The sequence below is a fragment of the Suricata suricatta genome, chromosome 15 (genome assembly GCF_006229205.1).
Source record: "Suricata suricatta isolate VVHF042 chromosome 15, meerkat_22Aug2017_6uvM2_HiC, whole genome shotgun sequence".
Classification (NCBI taxonomy): Eukaryota; Metazoa; Chordata; class Mammalia; order Carnivora; family Herpestidae; genus Suricata; species Suricata suricatta.
In genome coordinates, this window is record NC_043714.1 from 19,945,858 (window position 1) to 19,970,774 (window position 24,917).

Sequence of the window (24,917 nt, forward strand, 5' to 3'; positions counted from 1 at the left end):
TGCTTTCAGTCAGTGGGGCCAAAGGTTTCCTAAATTACAAACCCTTTCATTTCTTCTGCCACAAGTTATCCTGTCAGTTCGTGTAATTGCACAGAATAGAGAGAAATGGAAACATTCTGAGAGACACTGAGAGAAGTGCTTTTTACTACCTCTGTCCTTTTGGGTTGTCAAAAACGTAACCTGAATGGGCTGGATGGGCCGATCCCAGCTGAAGCTTTCACAGCTGCATGCGGCGTGGGTCCCTTCCAGGGTCTGCATGGGGACTTCTTGAGTGTCTTATGTGACCATACAGCATCCGTGGCCTCATCTCCACATTCTGTTCAGAAAATGGCCTCCTTTGTATTCATTTGAATTGGGTAACATCCATGTCATGTTCAAATACTTATGTTTCTGAAGTTAATTTTTTAAAATTTTATTTAAATCCTAGTTAACATATAGTGTAATAATGATTTCAGGAATAGAATTTAGCAATTCATCACATGTAAAACACCCAGTGCTCATCCCAACAAGTGCCCTCCTTAAAATTTAAAAGCAAATCTTATACGTTATTGCTAAAAGTCGACGTTTGTAAATTCTGGCAGCCACATTTTATTTTTTTAATGTTTATTTATTTTGAGGGGGGCAGGGCAGAGGGAGAGAGAGGATCCCATACAGGCCCCACACTGACAGTAGGGGTCAATCCCACGACCACTGATCATGACCTGAGCTGATATCAAGAATTGGGCACTCAACCAACTGAGCCACCCAGGTGCCCCTAGAAGTCACATTTTAAATCAACTAATGAAAGATTGACATGGAATTGAGGTGCTAAGTCTTTTTTTTTTTTAAAGCATTCATTTGCCATTTGGAAATTGTGCTGACTGTGTGGACAGGACACTGAATATGCCTTGAAAACTGAAAGGGGCTGCCCACCCTCACCCTGGTCTGTAGTGATAGAGGGGGGAGGCAAAGCCATTATTTGTTGCCCCAAGAACTTATAACCTTTCCATGATTCTGTGTTGTATCCAAGAGTTGTTGGAGTCGGGACTCTGCTAATTTGGCCATGACCTCATGCAAAGCATTGACCTGCATTTTGTAATCTGTAAATTAAAGGGGGCTTCACTGGACATGACTTAATTCTTACATTTGAAGTCTCATGTGGAATCATTGGCACAGTGAAGAGTTCCAGGCTTGCATGTGAATGCATGAGCCTCACTGAAATTTCTATTTATGACCCCTTCCTTTTTTTCTGTGAAGGGGGAGGAGTCAAGCTCATGCATAATAAAAGCACTAACGCCTGAAGTTTACTCTGAGATGAAGGGCAGTTAAATCCCTGACCCTTCCCTCTCGTGGCCAGTTCTGTTCTAAACAGTGCTCAGTCCCATAGTCCCAAGGCTTTCCTTTCCTCTCTCCTTCCCTTGCCACGTTCCTTCCATTCAAGGCCTCTCTCATATTTTCCCCTTTCTCCACTCCACTCAGGCCAACTCTAGCCTCAGGTCTCTGTGTAGACATCAGTTCTGTGGGGGAGCATTCCACCTGACCAGGCTTCCTGTCTCATTTTACACCCATCTCTACTGCTCATGGAAGCCTGTTTTGTAATTGTAATGGATTCTTTTAAAATCACCACCTGAATGCTTGACGTCAGGGACTGGGATGGGACTGTCATGTTCCCCTCATTTTTTAGCTAAGTCAGAATAATGCATTGCCCTGGTCCATGCAGCCAAGGAGCTGGCTCCGCCCTATCAGGCTAGTAACTTGTTTCCCCACTTCTTCTCTTGCTCTTCCACAGCCTGCTCTACACCCTGCTGCCAGAGTGACCATTTCAAAGAGTACATCATGTTTGGCAACACTCCTGTGTAAAACCCTCAATGGCTTCCCATTCCATTTAGAATGACATACAAACACCTCACCATGCCTTCAAGGCTTTCCTGGTCTCCCTTCCTTTCCAAAGTCCTCTCTTCTTGGACCTGTGGGCGTGATTCTCACTCCTAGAACACAATAACTAGAAGCATTCTTCTCTGAGGACCTTGGCCTGTATGCCCTGCCTGGTAGTTGGCCTCAGTTCACACATTATGGTTCTGTTCATCCTTTCTAAAGAAGCTTATGGCCTGTCGTTTACTCATGTTCCCTGTCTTAATTTTCAATCAGGAATGTTTTCAACTCAATGTATCTTAATTCATTCTTGTCTCTTCCCACCTAGTCCAACGTAAAACTCCAACCTCAGTGGTCGGGGCCTGCTTCATTAGCAGCTAGGATAATGCTCCTCATTGTGGGAGCCCAGAGAATCTTTATTTAAGGGAATGATACAAATTCCAATGAGACCATGGACATTGGGAGAAATTCAGGAGAGGGAATGAACACTGTGTCCCACGATGGGAAAAAGGCTCTGCAACAAAGAAGGTACCAAAGCTGGACATGGTTTGGGTGGCTTGAGGGTGGAGGAAGTCCTTGACAGAAATGGGAATGCTCTGAGCAAAGATGAGGGAGCGATGCTTCCAGGCTGTTTGGTCCATTAAAGGGTCCAGTTCATGTGTGTGGAAGGTTTGTTCATGGCGGTAATGAGATTATGTTGGGAAGAAAGTAGGTGCTATATCTAGAAACTTTAGAATGCCAAGTGGAAAAACCTGGGCTCCCATCAGTGGTCAAAGGGAAGCCCTTTAAACATTTTGGTCAGGGGGTGCCGTGTTAGAAGTGGTGCTTCAAAAAATTATCTTTTGGGGATATACCCTCCATTTTGCCCATTTTCCTTATTTTCTTGAGACTTAAAAATCCTTCCGCCCTCCATTCCTGCCTTTGAAGACTGTACCCTGAAATTTTTTTATTCTCCGGGTGTCCGAGCATGTTCACTTTAAGCCCCTTGGCTGGGTGTGTGCTTGTGAAAAATAGACATCGTGGGCCTGATAAATGAGTCTGATAACTGCATGTTTGATTTTTCGTGTGTTCGTATGTATGAATGTTGTGTTTCTAAGATTAAATCCCAGGAGGAAGCAAGTTGTACTGTTTTAGAACTGTCAGTGATTAATCTGGCCAAATTTTAGAGGTATATGTTGTGGGTGTTCTTTAGAGATGAAACTGCTTTATAGTGCTGTCCCTTTGGTATTTAAGTGGTTAAATGGGCGCTCTGCCATCCAAGATACTTGATGCTGAATTCTGTTCTGTAGTAAATTTGCGTGAGAGTCCAGTTTACGTAGTTTTGAGAAAAGTATAGAGCTCCTTACACATCTGTTCTTCCAGTGATCAAAGAGGCTGCTGTTCTCTTTCTAGTTTAGTCCCTGAAGGACAGATAAAGCCATTATTACTACACTGGCTTTATACCACCTCCTTCTGTGAGACCAGAGGCGCTCTAATGCAGCCAAGGCCCTGCTGCTTCTTATAAATGAGCGATAAGAAAATATATTCAGGGAGCTTACAGTACTTCACAAATCATTTTTATTAATTTAAACACAAAATTGATGAAGAAAACTCTGTACACGTTGTGGACACAACACGTTTATACAGTAAAGCCAAGATAAACTGTCTTTCCAATCTGCAGAGTACAAAAACAAAATGGAAAGGCTAAAAAATTATCAACTTGTTTGTTTCAAGCAAAAAATAAAAACACCCCAAATTCGATTGTTAATTTAAGCAATTTGGAAAATTCACAAGTGACTAAGTCTAGCAGCAGCAGCAAGGAACTTCAGAAAAAGACACAGTAGCTCTTCAGCTACTTTGGGTTAAAGCTGGTGTTTTTTTTCTCCTCGATGTAATGAAAAAGAAAATTCATCTAAAAAATAATTTCATAATAATGGAAGTCTTTAGTGCCCAAACTCTTCACTTTTGGAGAAACTGTCTAATCACATAACAAAGGTGACAACTTTCATTCCCAGCTCTATGGTTTATACACACTGTAGGCTAAAAATAACCATGGAGAGGACCATCGGGCCATGTCCACTGCCCGCAATGAACTTCCCAGGGAGGCTTGGGGATCGGGGAAATGTATGGCGGAGAACGGAAGGAAGAAAACGTTTTGCTCATTTCCAGATCTGTGGTAATGTCCTCCTTTATCTACTCAAGAAAATGCAGGCCCCGTCCTCTGAGCACACAAACCGTTGCTAGTCTCCAATTCATGAACCATTTTATTAATAAAATATATCTATCAATCATCTACATTCTTTCTGTGGGAAGAAGCATTTGTATAATCTTTTTTTTTTTTTTTTCAAGTAGTTACATATAATACATTAGTGTTGAAAACGAAAAGGTAAGGTTGGAGGAGGACTTTTTTTTTTGAAATTATTTAAGACACTGCTGTGTTATTTTACCAAGGTCCTCCTAACAGCATTAAAAAAAAAAAAAAGATCAGAATAATAATCTGGGAACCAAAATCCTATTAACATCCATGCTTTTGGTCTTGACAACATTATCTAAAAAAACCAAAAAAAACCCCATTATCTACATATTTATACCCAGTACGTTGATAAGGCACTGCACATGACCTTGTGCATATATTGCCTCTTACTTTACTATCAAGGCATCACTACCTTTCAATATCATTTTCTAAATAATATGTAAAAGAATCATCCATTATTACAAATTTACACCAAAAATTCTCTCTGTACATGATTGTCTCAGTGATGTACATATTACACGTTTAAATTAGACATACTTTAAACTACTTTGCAATGTGCTAAAATTCAAAGTACTTGCTGTGTCGTGAGGCAAAGGCCTTTAATCGCTTATCATGCTATTGTCTCTTCAGTTATCTGATGTCAGAAAAGTCTGGTTGGGTGAACCGGATGGTGCTTGAATCATACCGCAATAAAGCTGTTTTTCAAAAGTCTGTTCATAAATAAGTAGAGATGTACAGATTACCCTGGGTATGAGACACCAAAAAGTAAACTTTCTTTACAAGAAAGATCCCCTCACCAGTCTTCGGGAAATGCATTTCAGTCTTTCTTGTGCAATCAAGTTGGCTGTATCGGAGAAACTGTTTAGGTCACATTGAAGATGCGAAAAATGTAAGCGTTTGTAGGTCCTTTCTTCACAGGTTTGAACCATGTAGTTAATGCGGCAAAGACACATTGTCCACACTGTACTAGAACATTCTCATGGCTTATTTTCGTTGGATTCACAGTACTCAAGTCAACCGCTGTTCTGAAGAAATAGGTGTGGTCCTTCGTGTGCCACGAGGGCAGAGGTGAAGACCGACAGCAGCTGTGCGTCAACGCGGTGAAATTGCGAAGTCGGGGTCCCCAGCGCGGACACAGGCCACAGGCCTGCCGGAGTTGTTCCTGGGGAGCTGTGCGGCCTCAAAGTGCTCGGGGGCTGTTACAGGTACTCCAGTTCCAGGGCGTGGTGCAGGGCCATGAGGTCCGAGTGGCTGGAGATTCTCCAGAAGGGCATGGCGTGCTGGGAAAGGAGCAGACACAGGGTGAGGCCAGACAACGCTCCCAGTGTGAAGCCGAAAACCTGCTTTTGAAATTCACTACAATGCTCATCCCCCTTTTTCAGTATTGTGAGAATTGCCCGTGAAGATCTTAACATCACATCTGTTTAAAACAAAAATTCAAACTTAATCCTCCCCTAAGAATACTGGACTGCATTTTAACGTATAATCTGGAGTCTGTTTCTTTTAAGAAAGTGATGGATATTTCTTAAGCTGATCTACACTGTGGCTTGAATACCAGTTCCAAACTTTAAAACACAGTAGCTACGAATGAAACTTTGTCAAAAGCAGTCACCTTTCAAAATATGTACCCAGTGGACTTTTGATGCTGAAAGTTTAAGTTTTCCTGAGCTGGTAATATTTTACATTTTGCAAAATGTAATTTTACTGATGTAAGAGGCAACTTTTTTTCCGTTTATTTCCATTAGGCATTCTTTGCATTGACCTTAAAATGGCTTTACCATATGGGAAAACTGTAAATGACTTTTTGTAGTTGTTTAAAAAAAATCAATCTAAAAATCTAGCTTAAGTGATGGGAATATTTGTAGAACCCCTGAATTAGCCAGAGATAAGAAAAAACAGGAAAAGAACCAAGCTTGCCTCATCCATCAAGAATGAAAACATGATTATAAACTGTCATTGTCCAAAAGCCCTGTGGTAAGTACCTATACATCAGCAGACTCTTTTTTATGCAAGAGAAAGATAATCATTTTTCAGAGGACAATGTTCTATTTAGCCCATAGAAACACAGCTTTAAAAAAAAATAGTGCGAAGACCTGAGTATAATTTGCATGGAAGCAAACAGTGGAATTTAAGTTTATTTTTGTAGGAGTGTAGGGGGGTGTTATTTGCTTCCACTTTTAGCTACAGATAACAATTTTGATGCAGGTCATAGTGCTGTTGTATTCTGGGAATGCAAACTATTAAGTTAGTTATTAACAATGCCTTTGTCTCAATCTACTAAAAGCATATGCCACAGTCCAATCTCAAATGGACACCCTATCTTTGTCATCCTTCAATAACAATAGTCCAGCATTGAGTACTAGAGCTCTCTTTTCAAAGTTTTAGGATTATCTACGTGGCAACTTTTGACTAGAAAAATAGACTGTACTGCTTTGCATTCATTCATTCATTCCTTCTGTGCGTCTGCAGGGATGGTGTAGAAGATGGCTCTGGCCACCTCTGTTTTATAAAAGGACAGGGAAGAGGCCAGTTCCCTTTGCCTGGGGAGTTGGGGAAATACTTGGTAAGAGGAGGTAATCGTTAAGTTAGGTATGAAAGGATGACCATTCAGAAGAGCATGTCATAGTTGTGTGTGTGTTAGGTGGCGGAGAATTCCATTGTTGGGATACTGGCTGGATATGAGAGAAAGACACCACTGGCTGTGGGAGCAGGGCCTACAAGCAGGGCGTCCCCAATAATGACAGCTGGAATTGACTGAATATTGGGTCAGGCACTCTCCTAAGCACTTCTCATAGACTCTCAGATTCGAGCCTCTCTCTAACCTCCAGGATAGATAGGTATTACCATCTCTACTTCACTGCTGACGGAACAGAGAGGTGTAAATAACAGCTGGCAAGGAGTGAGCACTCAATTCACACCAGGTCTGCTCTGAATCTGAAGCCCGGATGCCGAAATGCCTTCTAACTCTTCTCTACGGCATTTTAATCCAGCCGTGTAAATTATCAGCACCACCGTATACAGCTGAACACACACACACTCCCTTCCAAGTTCTGTTTAGTGAGAGATACTGAAAAATGTGAGTGACTGATATATAGATCAGATTTGAAAACCATCGGATCAGTTACAACACAGAAAGGTTTCCTTCTGTTTCTCTTACTGGAATAAAAATCCATGTGTACCATAAAACATTTGTAAAACGAAGAGCTTCATTTTTTTAAAGAAATACAAATGGTTTCTCATGCTACTATCCAGATAAGCTCCATAAGTACTATTCTATATTTTATATGTGTGCATACTCATATCTGAAATTGTGTATATAGAGTATGTACCACTCAGCACCTTGCTCATTTTACTTATTAATCTCAAGTCCATTTTTGACACATCATTTTTAAGGAAAATCCTTCACTACTTCAAAAGTTTTTAAGTATTCTTATATATTTAATCATCTAGTTGGCATCTCTAGTAACATCCTTGTGTATTTTTCTTATTTTATTTCTGTATGTATTTTCTCTAATTTGCCAGAGATTGGTTGTTCCTCCCCCAAGCTGCTTCTCATGAACAACTGAATAAAGGAAGCTGTAGAGTTGTTCTCTTGTTCTTATAGACTATTCTTTCAGGCTCTTCAGAAAGCCATCCAGAAGCTTTCAGGACAACTACTTTCATAAATACATATAAAAGTACTTTTATAAGTGGAATGTTTTTTTCAAAGTAAGTTCAGTCTACTTCTTTGCCAAGTTGATTCTCTGAAGTTAGATATGTTTTCCATAGACAACAAAACACATCTGAGAGCTACTGGTATACTCACACTGTGTACTGTAGAATGCAATGTGTGGCAGAGAAATTGAAAAGGGAACTGAAAAAAAACCCAGCTAATTCTCTGCTACATGCTTAAGATATAAATTAGGGATTTAAAAAAGTAAGGATTTCATCCCATAGTAAACAAAGTAAACACATGGTTATATGTCTTGGCTTTACAGGTATAGGGGTTGCTGCCAGCCTAGAGCGCATTTACTTTAAACCATTCTCAAAACAAGTTGTGGAAAGGTGAGGTTATTCACAAAGAGCCCTGGATTGGCTTGTTTACTGTGAATGAAATATATTGGCTTTTGTCTTCCTATACAGAATATTAATAAGAACCACAATCAAGTAGCACCCTGAAACAAATTCAAATGATGAAATATGCCTATGGTATACTACACATACAACTCTTTACAATGCAGTGATGATGGGGTCACTAACGTGAGCAAAACTGCAAAAGGTCCTACAGTGACAACTGGCAAACAGCAAACGGACCAGGTGAACTCCGGGAACACTCTCACACAAGGATTGCAACCCCATCCTCAGTGCTATTTCATAACATGAAGGTAATGATCTTTGTTATAATCAGCAGTTCTATCTGCACAAAAATTACTGGGCGTCTACTTTAAGAAAGTAAATATAATATTAATATTAAGTGAATGATTAAAAGACTGAATCTAGGGGAGAGGATAGGAAACTAAAACTCCTATTAACAAATAATTAGAATGTTGCAAAATATTTTCCATAAGTAGGACATATGCTGATGTATAGATTTTATGAATGTACAAGAGCTTCCCAAGGAAAGTTGTAGGATACAAAAATCAGTAGTGTTTCGATGCATTAAAAATGAATTATCTGTAGAAAATAAAATTATTCCACTTACAATCGAATAAAATACTTAAAAATTAATTTAACCAAGGAAAATAGCTACACTAACAATGTACAAGACATTAATGAAAGAACTTGAAGACATACACAAATGGTAAGATATCTCATGTTCATTGGTTGGAAGAATTCATATTGCTTAAAGGTCCAGGCTCTCCAAAGCCAACTATACATTCAATTGAAAACCTATCAAAATCCCAATGGCATTTTTTAGAGAAGTAGAAAAAAGAAACCTGAAATTCATATGGAACCACAAATAACTCCAAATGGCCCAAGAAATCCTGAGAAAGTGGGAAACATCACACTTCCTGATTTCAAGCTATCTTATAAAGCTATCGTAATAAAAACAGTCACATAGATCAATGAATACTCAATGGAGAAAAGCCAGTCTCTTTAATAAATGTGCTGGGAAAATTGGCTGCAGCCATGTAAGTGAATGAAACTAGATCCTTATCTTACTCACAAACACTAAAGACTTAAATGTAAGACTAGAAACCAGGAAACTCCTAGAAGAAAACATAGGAAAAAAAGCTCCATGACATGGACCTTGGCAATGATTGTGCTTTAAGTATCAAATCCAAAAACAAACAAACAAAATAAACAAATGGATTACATTGGACTAACGTTCTGCATAGCAATAAAATTAAAAGACAATTTGGGGCACCTGGGAGGCTCAGTTGGTTAAACGTCTGACTTCAGCTCAGGTCATGGATCATGAGTTTGAGCCCCTGTCTGTGCTGACAGAGCCTACTTCTGATTCTGTGTCTTCCCCTCTCTGCCCCTCCCCTGCTTGTACTCTCTCTCTCTCAAAATTAAAAGACAATCTAAAGAATGGGAAAAAATATTTGTAAGCCATTATTGGATAAGGGATTAATATCCAAAATATATATAATGAACTCATACAGATCAGTAGCAAAACAAGAAATATTTTTCCAAAGAAAATATACTGACAGCCAATAGGTATGTGAAAAGGTGCTCAATATCACTAATCTGGAAAATGCAAGTCAAAACCACAGTGAAGTCTCACCTCACATCTGAGAATGGCCATCAAAAAGACAAGAGGTAATAAGTGCTGCTGAGACTATGAAGAAAAGAGAATCCTTGTTCACTATTGGTGGGAGTGGAAAACAGCCACCACCAAGTCTCCAGAACCACCATATGGTCTAGCAATTCCACTTCTGGGTTTGTATCCAAAGGAAACAAAGTCATTGTCAAAGAGATATCTGTTTCCTTATGTTCATTAAAGCCAAGACACAGAAACAGCCCTAAATATCCAACTATGAATGAATGGATACAGAAGTCATGGTATACCTGTATTAGGGGATATTATTCAGCCATAAAAAAAAAAAAAGAAAATCTTATCCTTTGTAACAACACGGATAGAACTTATGCTAAGTAAAATAAGTCAGACAGAGAAAGGTAACTACTGAATGATATCACTTACATGTAGAATCTTAAAAAGAGAAAAACAAACTCCTAGAAAAAGAGATTCGATTGGATGAAGGTGATTGAATGATAGGAAGTTCGGGTTATAACTTTCAAATATACTACAAAGCAGTGTTATTTAAGAGTAAATCCTAAAAGTTCTCATAAGGAAAAACTTTTTTTAGCTATAATGATGGAGGTTAACTAAACTTATTGTGGCAATATATGTAACAAGTCATTATGCTGTTCCCTTTCTCAAACTTACATAGTGATGTCTATCAGTTATATCTCAATAAAACAAAAAGGAATCAATGAATAAACTCAGAGAGAAGAGAGCTCAATTGTAAGCTGGAGAGGGTGAGCTGGACCTGCACTGCATCTGAAGAATGGGCAGAGCTGGTTATATAGATGGGAACGGAGAGGGGGCCCTGGTCAGGGTATAGTACATGGCAGGGCCGATGGGGGGATGCACAGAGCATTTAGTATGGAGGTGATGGGGCTGGAATGTTATGTTCATAATAAAGACGTTTTTCCAGGTAGAAACGCTGGAATATCTAACTAGGAAGGACGGAACAGAGTGTGGCTGGCCAGTAGCAGAGAAAGTATGCAGAAGGATAGTGGAAACTGAGTGGGTACAATGGATAGGAGACAAAGGATACAATTCATGTGTCTTGGTGATGGGCTGGCGAAGGGGAACACCAAACAAATTTGTATGGGTGAACTAGGGGAGCTCATTAGCTGATATACAGACGGGGTGACACAGGATGACTAAAGGAAGATACTTTATCAGTTAACTAGAGCCATGGGAATAAAAATGGAGCTAACCACAAATAGTAAGATGAGGCATTACTGAGTAATGGATACCAAAGCCTCAATCTTGGAAAGCAGTGCATATTTTTGGATTATTAGAAACAAACGATTCCCTGAATATTCCTCTTGTCCACGTGTGCAACTTTCTAAATCCCCTTATGCTATCATTCCCTCCTCAGCTAGTATTTTACATTTAGTCCTTCTGGTTCTGCATAAAATCAACAACGTGGTGGTAGAGACTCCTGTGTAAACTGAATTTTGCTGAATTATTAAGAACGTATTAATAAAATGTTTAAAAACATAAAAGCACATAACCTTTGGCTTAGGTATTGTACTTCTAGGAATTTTTCCCACAGATATACTTGCCCAGGCATGAGTCACATAAAGAACATTTACTACAGAACTATTTCTAATAGTAAATATGAGAAACACCTAAATGTTCAGCCCCAGAGAACTTATTAAAGTACAGCATATCCATGTACTTAAACATTTTATTAATACGTTCTTAATAATTCAGCAAAATTCAGCTTACACAGGAGTCTCTACCACCACGTTGTTGATTTTATGCAGAACCAGAAGGAATAAATGTAAAATACTAATGGAACACCGGTGCAGCCATGTTAAGAAATTAGAGATGTAGAACTCCCTCTACTGATATGGAATCACTTCCAGGATAAAGACCATAGCTGTGCTTTCCTATGCATACAAAGGTACAAATACTTCCCAAATTGTAAATAAAAAGATCTTGGAGGATAGATTATTCTAAAAATGCATCATGAAATTTATTGCACAGCATTGCTCCTTTAGTATTTGCATACCTGATTCTACTCTACAAAGTGAATTTTTTTTTTTTTAATGTTTGTTTACTTTTGAGAGAGAGGGAGAGACAGCATGAGCAGGGAAGGAACAGAGAGGGAGACACAGAATCTGAAGCAGGCTCCATGCTGTGAGCTGTCAGCACAGAGCCTGATGTGGGGCTAGAACTCATGAACCACAAGTTCATGACCTGACCAAAGTCGGATGCTTGACCAACTGTGCCACCCAGGCACCCCAAGAAATGAATTCTTTAAGACCAAAAAATGAAATCAACTCAAGACCTGGCATATATAATGTGCTCATTAGGTAGTAAATAAAATTAGTGGCTTTAGAATAATAAAATTTACTGTACTTGGTATTAGTAAGTTTCAAATCTGCAATAAAAATGTTACCAGGTTTTATAAAAGCAACTCTCATTTTCTCCTACTCTGAATAAGCTAGAATTGAATATTATTAAGCAGGTTCTCTACTTCATCTTGGGTTTCAGCAAATTTTAGAGTTCACATTTGAGTTGATCTAAGTCCAAGATGGCAATGTAGGAAGAGCCTGAATCCACCTCCTCCATGAATACACCAAATATACACTTTTTTTTTAAGTATTTAGCAATATCTCCTGAAGAACTGAGAGCTGACTGACCAGCTTTTGCCAAACGAAAGACAGACCACTCAGAGAATGGCAAGAGAAACGGAGGCAGGAGCCCCCATGTCCAATGCTGTGAATTGCAGCAGGGAGGGATAGGACCAAGAAACCATGAACATATTTGTCTGTCCTGGGAAACCAAACAAAGTGCAGCATAAAGGGCAACTAGACTATAAAGGATCCAGTCCTAGAACTCCACCAGGGAGGAAGCTGCTGAAAATCTCTCTAAATTGGAGGGGTGGGCAAGCACCACAATTTACATTCTCTTTCCACCTTGATAGCATGACCAGGGGCAGGGCCTGGGCACCGTAGCTGACCCACCACCTCAGTGAGCCTCGGGGCCCGATCCCACTGGAGCCCCATCTGTTCTACTAAGGTGACTCCCATGGCAGTGTACCCACGTTCACTGAAGCTCCAGTCATCTTGCCAAGGGGACACAAAGCACCCCAAGACACTCCAGACACATATCAGTTGGCCGCAGGTGACCTGCCAGGACACCTTAGCACACAGCACCCTGAGAAGCCATGGCCCATGCCTGTTTTGGCTCCAGCTGCCCAACTGGGGCACTCCTGCACAAAACACTGAGATACACTGGCTTACACCCACTCTAGCTATCGTGCTAGGGTACTCTCTGCACAAAAAGCACCAGGACCACCCTGACCTATGCCTACTTAAGCTCTGGTCACCCACCAGGGCTGCCCCAGCACTGAGTGCCCTTGGACCCCCAAGTCCAGGCCAGCCACAGCTCCAGCAGTCCAGCCAAGGTTACCAGGCATACAAAGTCTATACAGAGGATGACCATACACAGGATCATTCCTTCAAGTTTAGGAGAAATAACTGTTTTGCTTAATTCATATAAACAAACAAAGTCAAACAAAATGAGACAAAGGATTATCCTCCATAAGAAGGAATGAGCTAAAACCTCAGAACACACACTAAAATGGAGATTAGCAATCTACTTGATAAAGAGTTTGAAGTAATGGTCCTATAAATGCTCACTAGACTGCAGAACAATGAACTCTGTGAGAATTTCAACATAAAAAGAGAAAATACAACCAAGAACCAATCAAAGTTGGAGAATATAATAACTGAAATGGAAAATATACTAGACGGAATTGACAGCAGATTAGAGGATGCAGAACAGATCAGTGATCTGGAAGAAAGGAAAATGGAAAGCACCCAAGCTGAACAACAAAAAGAAAAATAGTTTAAAAAATGAGGATAGGTTAAAAGATGTCTCAGGCAACATCAAGCAAACATTTGCATTATAGGGGTCCCAAATATAGGGGCAGAAAACTTTCCTAATCTGGGAAAGGAAAGAGAAACTCAGGCTCAGGATGTACAGAGAATTCACCACAAGATGAACCCAATAAAATTCATATCATGACATGTAATAATTAAGATGACAAAGTTTAAAGACAAAAAAATTTAAAGCAGCAAGACAGAAGTAATTAGTTACATACAAGATAAATCCCATAAGGCTATCAGCTAATTTCTTAGTAGAAACTCTTCAGGCTAGAAGGGAGTGGCATGGTCTTTTCAAAGTGCTGAAAGGGAAAAACCTACAACCAAGAATACCAGGGAAGATTATCATTCAGAACTGAAGGAGAGAGTTTCCCAAACAAAAGTTAAAGGAGTTCATCACCACTAAACTGGCTTAACATGAAATGTTCAATTCTTTAAGTGGAAGAGAAGAGGCTATACTTAGGAGAAAATTATGAAAGGAGTAAAAGTGAACATAGAGTAAATGTAGTAGAACAATCATTTATAAAGCTATTACAAAGGTTAAAAACAAAAGTAATAAAATCAACTACACCTATAAAATTAGTTAAGAGAACTCATGAAATAAAAAGATTTAAACTATGACACCATGTGCATAAAACATGTAAGTAAAAAATTCTTTTAGAATGCATTTGTTTTTAAGTGACCATCAACTTAACAAAGGCTGCTATATGTTTAGGATATTATATATGAACCTCATAGTAACTACAAACCAAAACCCAGTAATAGATACATAAACAGAGAGAAAGAGTGCCAAATATAACACAAAGAAAGATAGCAAGAGAAAACACAGGAACAGAGGAGAACTACAGAAACAACCAGCAATCAGTCAACAAAATAGCAATAAGTACATACCTATCAATAATTATCTTAAATGGTCTAAATTCTTGAATCAAAAGACATAGGGTGATGAAATGGATATAAAAACAAGACCCATCTATATGTTGCCTACAAGACACTCACTTCAGACCTAAAGGAACATACAGACTGAAAGTAAAAGGGATGTAAAAAGATATTCCATGCAAATGGAAATAAACAAAAAAGCTGGAGTATCAATGCTTATATCAGACAAAAACAGACTTTAAAACAAAGACTGTAACAAGAGACAAAGAAAGGCACTGCATAATGATAAAGAGATCAATCCCACAAGAGGATACAACAACTGTAAATATACACTCAACACTGGAGCACCTAAATACATAACACAGCTATACATAACACAGACACAAAGGAGCAAAAATAACAGTAAAACAATAATAGAGGACTTTTAACACCCCTGCCTTACATCAATCAGACAGAATACCAACAAGGAAACAGTGGCTTTGAATGACACATTAGACACGATGGGTTTGGCAGATATATACAGAACATTCTGTCCCCAAAGAATAACATACACATTCTTTTCAAGTGCACTTGGAATGTTCTCCAGGATAGATCAGAAGCCGGGGCACAAAAACAAATCTTAAAAATTCAAGAAGATTGAAATCATTTCAAGTGTTTTTTTTTCAGACCACAAGAGTATGACAGTAGAAATCAATTATAAGAAAAAAACTAGAAAAAACACAAAGATGTGGAGGCTAATGGGTTGACAAAGACGTTAAAGAGGAAACAACAAAATACATAGAGACAAGTGAAAAGAAAAACACAAAGGTCCAAAATCTTTAGGACACAGTGAAAGCAGTTTCAAGAGGGAAATTTATAGTGATTCAGGCCTACCTCAAAAAACAGAAAATCTCAAATAAATAATCTAACCTTATACTTAAAGAAGAAAAAAGCCCAAAGTTACTAGAAGGATGGAAATAAAATTTGAAGGGGAAATAAATAAGATGGAAATTTAAAAATAACAGAAAATACCAATGAAACCAAGATTTGGATCATAGAAAAGATAAACAAAATTGGGGTGACTGAGTGGCCCAGTTGGTTAAGTTTCTGACTCTTGATTTCAGCTCAGGTCATTATCTCACAGTTTTTAAGTTGGAGCCCTGTGTTGGACTCTGTGCTGATAGTGCAGTGTCTGCTTGGGATTTCCCTCCCTCCCCACCCCCCACGCTGGCCCTTCCCTGACTTGTGCTTTCTTGCGCTCAAAATAAAAACATAAAAAAAAGTTTAAAAAAAAAATGGATAAACCTTCATCCTGACTCATCAAGAAGAAAAAGAAGATCCCAATAAATAAAGTCAGAAATGAAAGAAGAGAAGTAACAACCTACACTATAAATACAAATTATTAGAGACTACTCTGAAAAATTATAATCTTCCAAACCCAATTGGGAAGATGAAAAACCTGAACAAACCAGTTAGTACTAATGAAACTGAATCAGTAATCAAAAATTTCCAACAAACAAATGTCCAGGACCAGATGGTGAATTCCATCCAACATTTATTGTTTCAATTTTAGTTGATGTGCTGCTGAAGTAGGTAGCCTATCAAATATTTAAAGAAGTGTTAATACCTATCCCCTGAAAGTATTCCCAACCATAGAAAAGGAAGAAAGGCTTCCAAATACAATCTAGGGGATCAGTATTAGCCTGATACCAAAACCAAAGACACTATTAAAAACAAAAACAAAAACTACAGGCCAATATCCTTGATGAGCATAAATGAAAAGTTCTCAACAAACATTAGCAAATCACATTCAATAATATATTAAAAGGCTTTTCCATCATGATCAAGTATGATTTATTTTGTGGATACAAGGAAGGTTCAGTACCTGGAAATATATCAAAGTGATACACCACATTAACAAAATCAAGGATAAAAATTATCTCAATTTGCAATCTCAATAGATGCAGAAAAAGCATCTGACAAAATTTAACATCTGTTCGTGATAAAAATTCTTCACAAAGTGGGTTCTGAGGAACATACCTCAACTTACACAGACGATAAACCCAAAGGAGATATCATACTCAATGCAGAAAGACTGGGAGCTTTTCCTCTAAGATCAAGAACAAGACAAGAATGTCTACTCTTACACTTTTATTCAATGTAAAGTAATTAGAAATAAAAGATAATAGCATAACATAGAAGTCCTAGCTGTAGCAATGAGACAAGAAAAAGAAATAATAGTCATCCAAATTGGTAAGAAGTAAACTGTCACTATTTGCAGATGACATAATACCATACATAGAAAACCCTCAAGACCCATGCAAAAACTATTAGAACAGTGAAGAAATTAAGAAAGCAATTCCATTTACAACTGCACCAAAAAGGATAAAATACAGAGGAATAAACTTAACCAAGGAGATGAACGAACTACACTCCTAAAACTATAAAACCCTGATGGAAAAGATTTAGGATGACACAAACAAAAGGCATTCCATACTCACAGATTCAAAGAATTAATATTCTTAAAATTCCCATACGATCCAAAGCAATCTACAGATTCAACTGTAATCGATATTGAAATACCAATAGCATTTTTCACAGAACTAGAACAAAGAATTCTAAACTTTGTATGGAACCACAAAAGACTCTGAATAGCCAAAGCAATCTTAGAACAAAGCTGGAGAGATCACAATCTTAGATGTCAAGGTATACTATAAAACTGTAGAAATCAAAATAGTATGGTGCTGGCACAAAAACAAACACATAGACAAATAGAACAAAACAGCCCAGAAATAAACCCATATGTATATGGTCAATTAATCTATAACAAAGGAATTAAGAATAAATAGTAGGGAAAAGATAGTCTCCTCAATAAATGTTGCTGGGCAACTTCGACAGTTACATGCAAAAGAATAAAACTAGGCTACTTTCTTATACCATATACAAAAATAAACTCAAAAGGGATGAAGGAGTTGAATGTGAGACCTGAAATCATCATAGTCCTAGAAGAAAGCATAGGCAGTACGTAATCTCTTTGACATCAGCCTTAGCAACATTTTGCTAGATAAGGTCTCCTCAGGCAAGGAAAACAAAAGCAAAAACGATTGAGATCACATGAAAATAAAAAGCTTTTTGCACCACAAAAGAAACCATCAACAAAGTGAAAGGGGAACCAACTAAATAGGAGAAGGTATTCGTCAATGATATATTGGATAAGGGATTAATATCTAAGGTATAAACTTATATAAGTCAACACCAGAAAAACAAATAATCTGATTAAAAATGGGCAGAGGACCTGAATAAACATTTTTCCAAAGAAGACATCCAGGTGAAAGAGAGATACATCAAAAAATGTTCAGCACATCACTAATCATCAGGAAAATGCAAGTCAAAACCACAATGATCTTATAAGAATGGCTGGCATCAAAAAAGACAAAAAAATAACAAGCGTTGGTGAGAATGTAACGAAAGAGAAATCCTCACGCACTGTTGGTGGGCATGCAAATTGGTACAATCACCGTGGAAAACAGTATGGACTTTCCTCCAAAAATTAAACATAGAAACATAATTCTCCTACATGGTATATACCAAAGGAAATAAGAACACTAATTCAAAAAGCTATATGTATCACTCTATTTATTACAGCGTTATTCACAATAGCCAGGAAATGGAAGAAACCTAAGTGTCCACTGAGAGATGAACGGATAAAAAAGAAGTGATATATATACTAAGGAATATTACTCAGCCTTAAAAAAAAAAAGAATGAGGTCTTGCCATTTGTGGCAACATGGATGGACCCAGAGGGTATTATGCTAAGTGAAATAAGTCAGAGAAAGACAAATGCCATATGATTTCACTTATATGTGGAATCGAAAAAAACAACATGAAAAAAGGAAACAAAAAAAAGCTAAATAGCTCCATAAATTCAGAGAATATATTGGTGGTTGCTAGAGGTAGCAAGGGTGGGAGGGATGGGCGAAACAGATGAAGCAGAATGAATAAGTCATGGAGATCAAAGGTCCAGCACAGGGAATATAATCAGTGGTATCGTGATAGTGTTGTGTGGTGACGGATGGTAGCTACACTTGGAAGAAGCTAGAATAATGTATAGAGTTAAGGAATCACTGTGGTGCTATGTTGTACATCTGAACCTAATGTAACACTGTGTGTCAGCTATGCTTAAAAAAATCTAAATAAATAAATCAATTAAATACACATTTATTGACAAAGCCTTTGCCATTAGCAATAATGGATGCTTGCCATTTTCTCCCTGGTGTTCGCAAGTGATTTAAGTAGTTCTCCGAAAAGTAAATAAAGGAAGTATAGTTGTAGAGATAAAACCAGGCCACATTTACTCTAGAAATGAAAATTGCTGTCAGTATGCAGAAGACCATTACATCTTATTTTTTAAATTAATTCACACATATGCCTATTATGTATGTCATATTAGGGAAACACGGAATTCTATGGTAAAAAACAAATCCTGACAGATTTTGACAATAAAAGTCTCATGTCTGAGAAAGGTGTCCATGGGTAGATGGGTTCTTGCATTCTCTTCAGGCTTTCTAGGAACAAAGAAGTGCTGCCAGAAAGCTCTTTCAAGAGATCTTTTTGAATAAAGTTGTTCCTTTAAATAAACAAATAAATTTTTCACTTTTTCTCCTTGAGGGGCTGTGTTCTCATGATATGAATTCTAGAATTAGACAAAATTACTGAGGAAAGCCCCTGGACTAGATTGCCAAAGAGACCAAAGGTGACAGAGCAGACTTCAGACTTCAACTGACCATAACGAAACTGGTAACGGGCCGAATACTCAACTGGTTTCATTTCTCAGCCTGGAAAAAGGAACCACCTCAAGCAAAAGAACAGTATTTCGAGAGATGAAAGCCATCTCTACAAGGAAAAAAGGAAGGCTGTTGTATTTGATTTTTAAAAGGACTTGGGAAACTAAGAGAGACAAGCTAAGTGGTTAAAGTTGATTTAGAAGAACTGCAGTGTGTTGACTTTGCAAACCACGTTAGCGCTCCACCGTGCAGAACTTCCCTAGCTCACTGTTTTCGTTAATAATCTAAAATGCTCACAAACTGTGTATCAAGATGGATTTTTTCTTAAAATTTTAATCATGAAGGTAAACGTACGAGAAAGAGAACACTGAAATAGTTCTATCTGCCTCCTGAAAGGGGAAAAAAAAAAAAAAAGAAAAGCAAACATTGCCTACTTTATTCTACTAATTTAAAAAATAAGCATGAAAATTATTTTCTGTAAATCAAATCCTATTTAAGATCTATAAACAAAGTTTATAATCTAAAGGGACTGTGTGCTGCATCTCATGGATATAATTAGCTTTAAATCCTAGTTCTGCTACTTCCAAGTTATGTGATCTTAGCTAAGTTACCTTCCTGAACCTTGGTTTTCTCATATATAAAGAGGGTCTAAGGACTCCTTCCTCATAGAATTATGGCGAGGATTTAATGAGATAATGGATAGGAAGTGCCTGGAAGAGAGTCTGGGACATAATAAGGGCTTTATAATTGATAATTCTTTTTTCTTACAATTATGATTATTAATCTTTCTACAGCATGGATAACCATCTCTTAATTTTTTAGCTTGAACTTATTTATTTTTTAAATGTTCATTTATTTTTGAGAGAGAGACAGAGTGCGAGCAGGGAAGAGGCAGAGAGAGAGGAAGGACACAGAATCCAAAGCAGGCTCCAGGGTCTGAGCTGTCAGCACAGAGCCTGATGTGGGCCTCAAACCCAGGACCTGAGCCAAAGTCAGATGCTGAACCAACTGAGCCACCAGGTCCTCCTTGAATTATATATATAATTTTTAAAATGAGATATTGCTGCATAGTATTCTTTACCCCCTAAATTAAAGTTTTCCCCTAAGTTTAATATCAAATATTCTCTATTTCTGTGCAGAAGTCCACTTTAAAGACGCTCCTTGATTGTGAATTACTAGAACCTTGTCTCTTAACTCATGTACAAAGTGCTTCTATTTATTTATTACAGGGTTTTATTTATTTTTGAGAGAGAGAGAAAGTGCAAGCATGGGAGGGGCAGAGAGGGGGGATAGAGCATCTGAAGCAGGTCCATGCTGATGGTAGTGAGCCCGACATGGGGCTTGAACTCACAAACAACAAGATCATGACCTAGCCTAAGTCAGAGGCTCAATTGACTGAGTCACCCAGGCTCCCCACAAAGTACTGCTATTTAAATACTAGTTTACCTAATAAGATTAGACAGAATACAAGAAAGGAATAGTTAATTTGTCGCTGGGGAAGACTAATGACATCTGAGTTTTATGCAAGATTATCAGAAATCTGAACCTTCTGAAAAATCCATACATTGTACATATACACATAAACAGTCTTATAACTCCTGGTCACAGTTTTGTTAGAATTCCCACACTGATAGGTCTCAAGGTGCAAAGAGTTTGTTCACAACAGATAGTCCTAGACCCTTACCACATACACTCATCTCACAAAATCAAAACAGAAAGCTGAAGCTAGGAACACTCATTCACAGTCAAAAAATTCAGAGGAGGTTCTTCACAGGCAGCTGTCTAATTCTCTTTGGCACAGGTGTGTTTGTCCCAAATAAAAAGAATAACACATTCAAAGATAAACAGTGGAAACCATTTTCACTGTTCTGCAGAGAGAGCAAATACTCTTAGCCCTATTACTACTTCCAATTCTGACATCAAACCAAGAATTCTTTGACTTTTTCCATGTTATGCTCACCCACGATGAACACGTAAGAGACATGCTTGCTTCTCTGAAAGGTTTAGCAAGGGACTCGCCCAAAGAAGCCTTGCTAGGATCCACGGGATTTCACTGTGTTCCTTGCATTTTAAGTCACCACTTTTATAAGCATCCCTGTCTACCAGAATCTAGAGAGCCATGTTTTGGAACCTTCTCTTTTGTGACTGGTAGAGGGAGAATGACCAGCCCACGGGGTGCAGACAGACCACTTCAACACTGCTGAACTGTGCACCACCATCCCGCTAGCCAGTGGGAGGTCCTGTCTAGGAATGGCCTGGGGATTCCAGAGGCTTTTCCTGGGGAAAAGACCTAAGGTCTGGATTCCCATCAAACAACTCTTTAACCCTCCAGGGTTGAGTTTTGGGTATTCTAATTTAGTCTGGGAAAAATTTCATTTTATGAAAACAGCCTGAAGGGCTGACAGATGTACGTAATGATCATGGTGGTTGCCCGCTGGTGAAGCTGGAATGTCAGAACCGATGGCTGGATTGCATGTGCTGCTCTGTATCAACCTCTATCGGATCTGTGTGTGGGTTTCCAGCCACTCCAATCCCACTTGGGGAGCATGTAATCCTGGGCACATTGCAGATCACTAGGTACAACTGAAATAATCCATCATTTATAGAATTCGGGTCACTTCCTATGGTTTTGTTGAAATTCAGAGGCACTGGAGGTGAATTAAATCATTTTCAGACTCTGTACAAAGGCTGGCCATGTGTCGTGCTTAATGCCGCGTCTATATGAGTCACTTCCGTTACATACTGGAATACTTCAAAAGAGCTGAAGTATTGCATCCCTTATGGAACTATACAGTGATGTCTATCAGTGAGTGTGTGGGGAAAGGGAGGGAAAATAGTTGTATTGGTTAACTTCATAAAATATTTACTTAAAAATATTCTTCAATTTAATTTAAATCTCTTCAATTAAAAATATATTTAGAGACTATGCACCAAAATTTAGGGAGTTGTAAAAAACTCTTTGAAAACAAAGTCTCAAACAACAGGCTAAGCAGAATAAGATCCCTACTTCTTGAGCTCACGTTTTACTGCATATCCACAAATAATTAGTAACAATGCTCCCTTTTGTTGCACACTTTATACTATCGGGCTGCTTTATGGCTTTCACATCTTACCTAAATCTAATCCTTAAAATGGCCGAATGAACTAGATACTATTATGATTGCCACTTACAGATATGGAAAGACAAAAGGAGGGATAAATCATTATCAAAGTCAGAAAGCTGGTAAGCAGTAGAGCTATAACTCAAAGGCAGGCTGTCTGCTCCAGAATCCAAGCTATTTACAACAGTTTCTCCAGTTACAGTGTGAATGAGAACTACTGTAATTACGCTCTTACAAACAAGGGAAATAGAAATGGTGGTACATACACTGGAGTTTGAGAAATGATTCAGATGGTGATGGTACGGCATTGGGGAAAAGATCATTCCAAGCAGAGACCAAAGCCAGGAGGAAGAGCGAGGCATGGCTGAAGGGGCTGCAATGTCAAGTGCGGGGGTGAGAAAGCTTGCACACGTAGGCTGTACTAGGCTGAAGACTCCGAATGGTCTCTGAGTGAAGAAATGTGGCCCCTTCCTTCTCCCCTCTTTTTGAAATGTAATGAAATACATTAATGAGAAAGCTTTTGTGAAGGGAAATGGCAGAATCACACGTGCAGGGGTGCAAGAATAAAGAACAGAAAGATGTATGATGGGCAAACTGGTTGTCAAGGGACCTGTAGTTGGATCTGCTCCTTTCCTCTGCCCCAAGTGTCCCAAGGGAGGTGAGGTGCTCACCTTCGATAAAAGGAAGGTATTGTCCTCTAGGACAGCGAATAGTTTGGCAAGCCAGCTCCGACTAACTGGTAGAGGCTTTCTGAAGTAACGTCTGGAAGGTTCTTAGGCTGGATCCAGGGTCAAGTAGGTTTTAATCACTTGGCAATGTCTACCCTGGGGCAGAATGGGATATGCTCACACGAGCACCACACATGTGTCATCTCTGTTCTGGACGATGGCTACAGCATTAAACCTTCCTTTCTGCTTAAAAGTCTATGTTCTCTGAAGACCAACAATCCAAGACCTTTGAGTTTGTAGAGGACGCTCTTCAGAAAGATCATATTTACGTAATTCTACTGTCCCTTTTCACTGCTTACAGTTCTGAGCACATTTGTAACTTGTTTCAGAGAAATGGAACACTCACCTTCTTTGCTCCTTGCTCTTCTTCCACACCATCTCCTATAACAACGTACACCACTTTTCTTCCAAACCTTTGAATTATCCTCTCAAAACAGCTCTCCTTTCCTAATGAACAAAAATAAATTATAAAAAATGTAAAGTTTGGGTAACTCAGCACTGTAGTGCTTGAACTTTGTATATAAAATACCTTCCTTTATGCATTTGATTCAACTCTGTCCTACTTGTACAAACTGGAAAAAAAATGTTCTTAGATGCCATATGGGTAGAATGTGGAACCGCACAGTTAATTAAAAATTTTCAGTTATCTCTGTGGTGTTCTGCCCTTTGGAAATGGCCAATTTTAGGTTTCTTTTTTTTTTTTTTTCCTTAAGGACTCATTTATTAAAAAGAAGGATCTAGTCAATCACAGTATAATATTTTGGAGAAAATATTGTTTCACAGCAGTACTTTTTTTCCTAAAAGCCAAGGCTTAACAAAGGCATTGGTTTCTGGTAACATATTCAAACTTGATTTAAAAAATGTTTCACAATATACCAAACTCTGAAAATAATGTCTGATCCAAAGTCTATTGAGAAGGATGCAAAAAACAGAACAGAATAAAACAACAAAAAACCCCACCTGAGCCTTGTTATATAGCCAGAGAAATCAAACAGTGGCATTCGTTTATTTTTTCATTTTCGAGTGGGGAAGCCAAGCCTAATGTGTTTACTTGAAATATTCTGGTAAAACTGTGTCTGAAATAAATGTCAGGTAGTTTGGGCACCACAGAGAGATCAAGCCCATCCTACTGAGGCATCTAATGTCCAATAATGCACTCTCCTAGAGGAAAAGCGGGATCAGGTAACAGAACACCTTTATCTATCTATTATCTTTCCCATGTCAAGACTTCATTTGGGCTCTCTGGCGGCACTTCCTTGCAGTTAATGTAGCCATTGTTGCTGCTTAGAGAAGAAGCTGGTGTTCCAAGTCCCAGGCTGCCAACAAGGTCATTTTAATGGACAATGGGATAGTTTATAGTTTTCAAATGTAAATGGCGGAGCAGGCCCGCATCTCTTTCAAATAAGGATCAGATAGACTCACGAACAAATTGCTTGTTTGCTTAAACAAATGTCTGCTTTATATTTGTATTTTGCACTAAAATCTCTGGTTTGCATCTGACAGAACAAAATCGGGCCAGCTTTATTCAAAGGATGTAATTTCAATGCTTCTTTGCTTGCCCACTAAACTGTGAAATATTAAATCACTTTAAGAAACAAATACAAAGTGTGGTTTTCACTGCAAAAATATACAACCCGAAACTTCGATGTCATAAAACGTTTTTCCTCCTTAGAGGGAAATGTTTATGTGTTTTTGCCAAGTTTCCTTTTCATGGGAAAAGAAAGGTAATTAAACCCAATGTTAT

General features: G+C 38.4%; 1 protein-coding gene across 1 annotated transcript in view; it reads right to left on the reverse strand.

The window, feature by feature from the left end:
• Nucleotides 1–3,385: 3,385 nt before the first annotated feature.
• Nucleotides 3,386–24,917, reverse strand: part of EYA1 (EYA transcriptional coactivator and phosphatase 1) — a 164,709-nt gene continuing 143,177 nt past the window's right edge. The window contains exons 16-17 of the mRNA XM_029923941.1: nt 23,520–23,620; nt 3,386–5,364 (exon numbers count right to left, since the gene is read on the reverse strand). Coding sequence (XP_029779801.1) covers nt 5,284–5,364; nt 23,520–23,620 — 182 coding nt within the window. The 3' untranslated portion in view covers nt 3,386–5,283. The remainder of the gene's footprint in view (nt 5,365–23,519; nt 23,621–24,917) is intronic.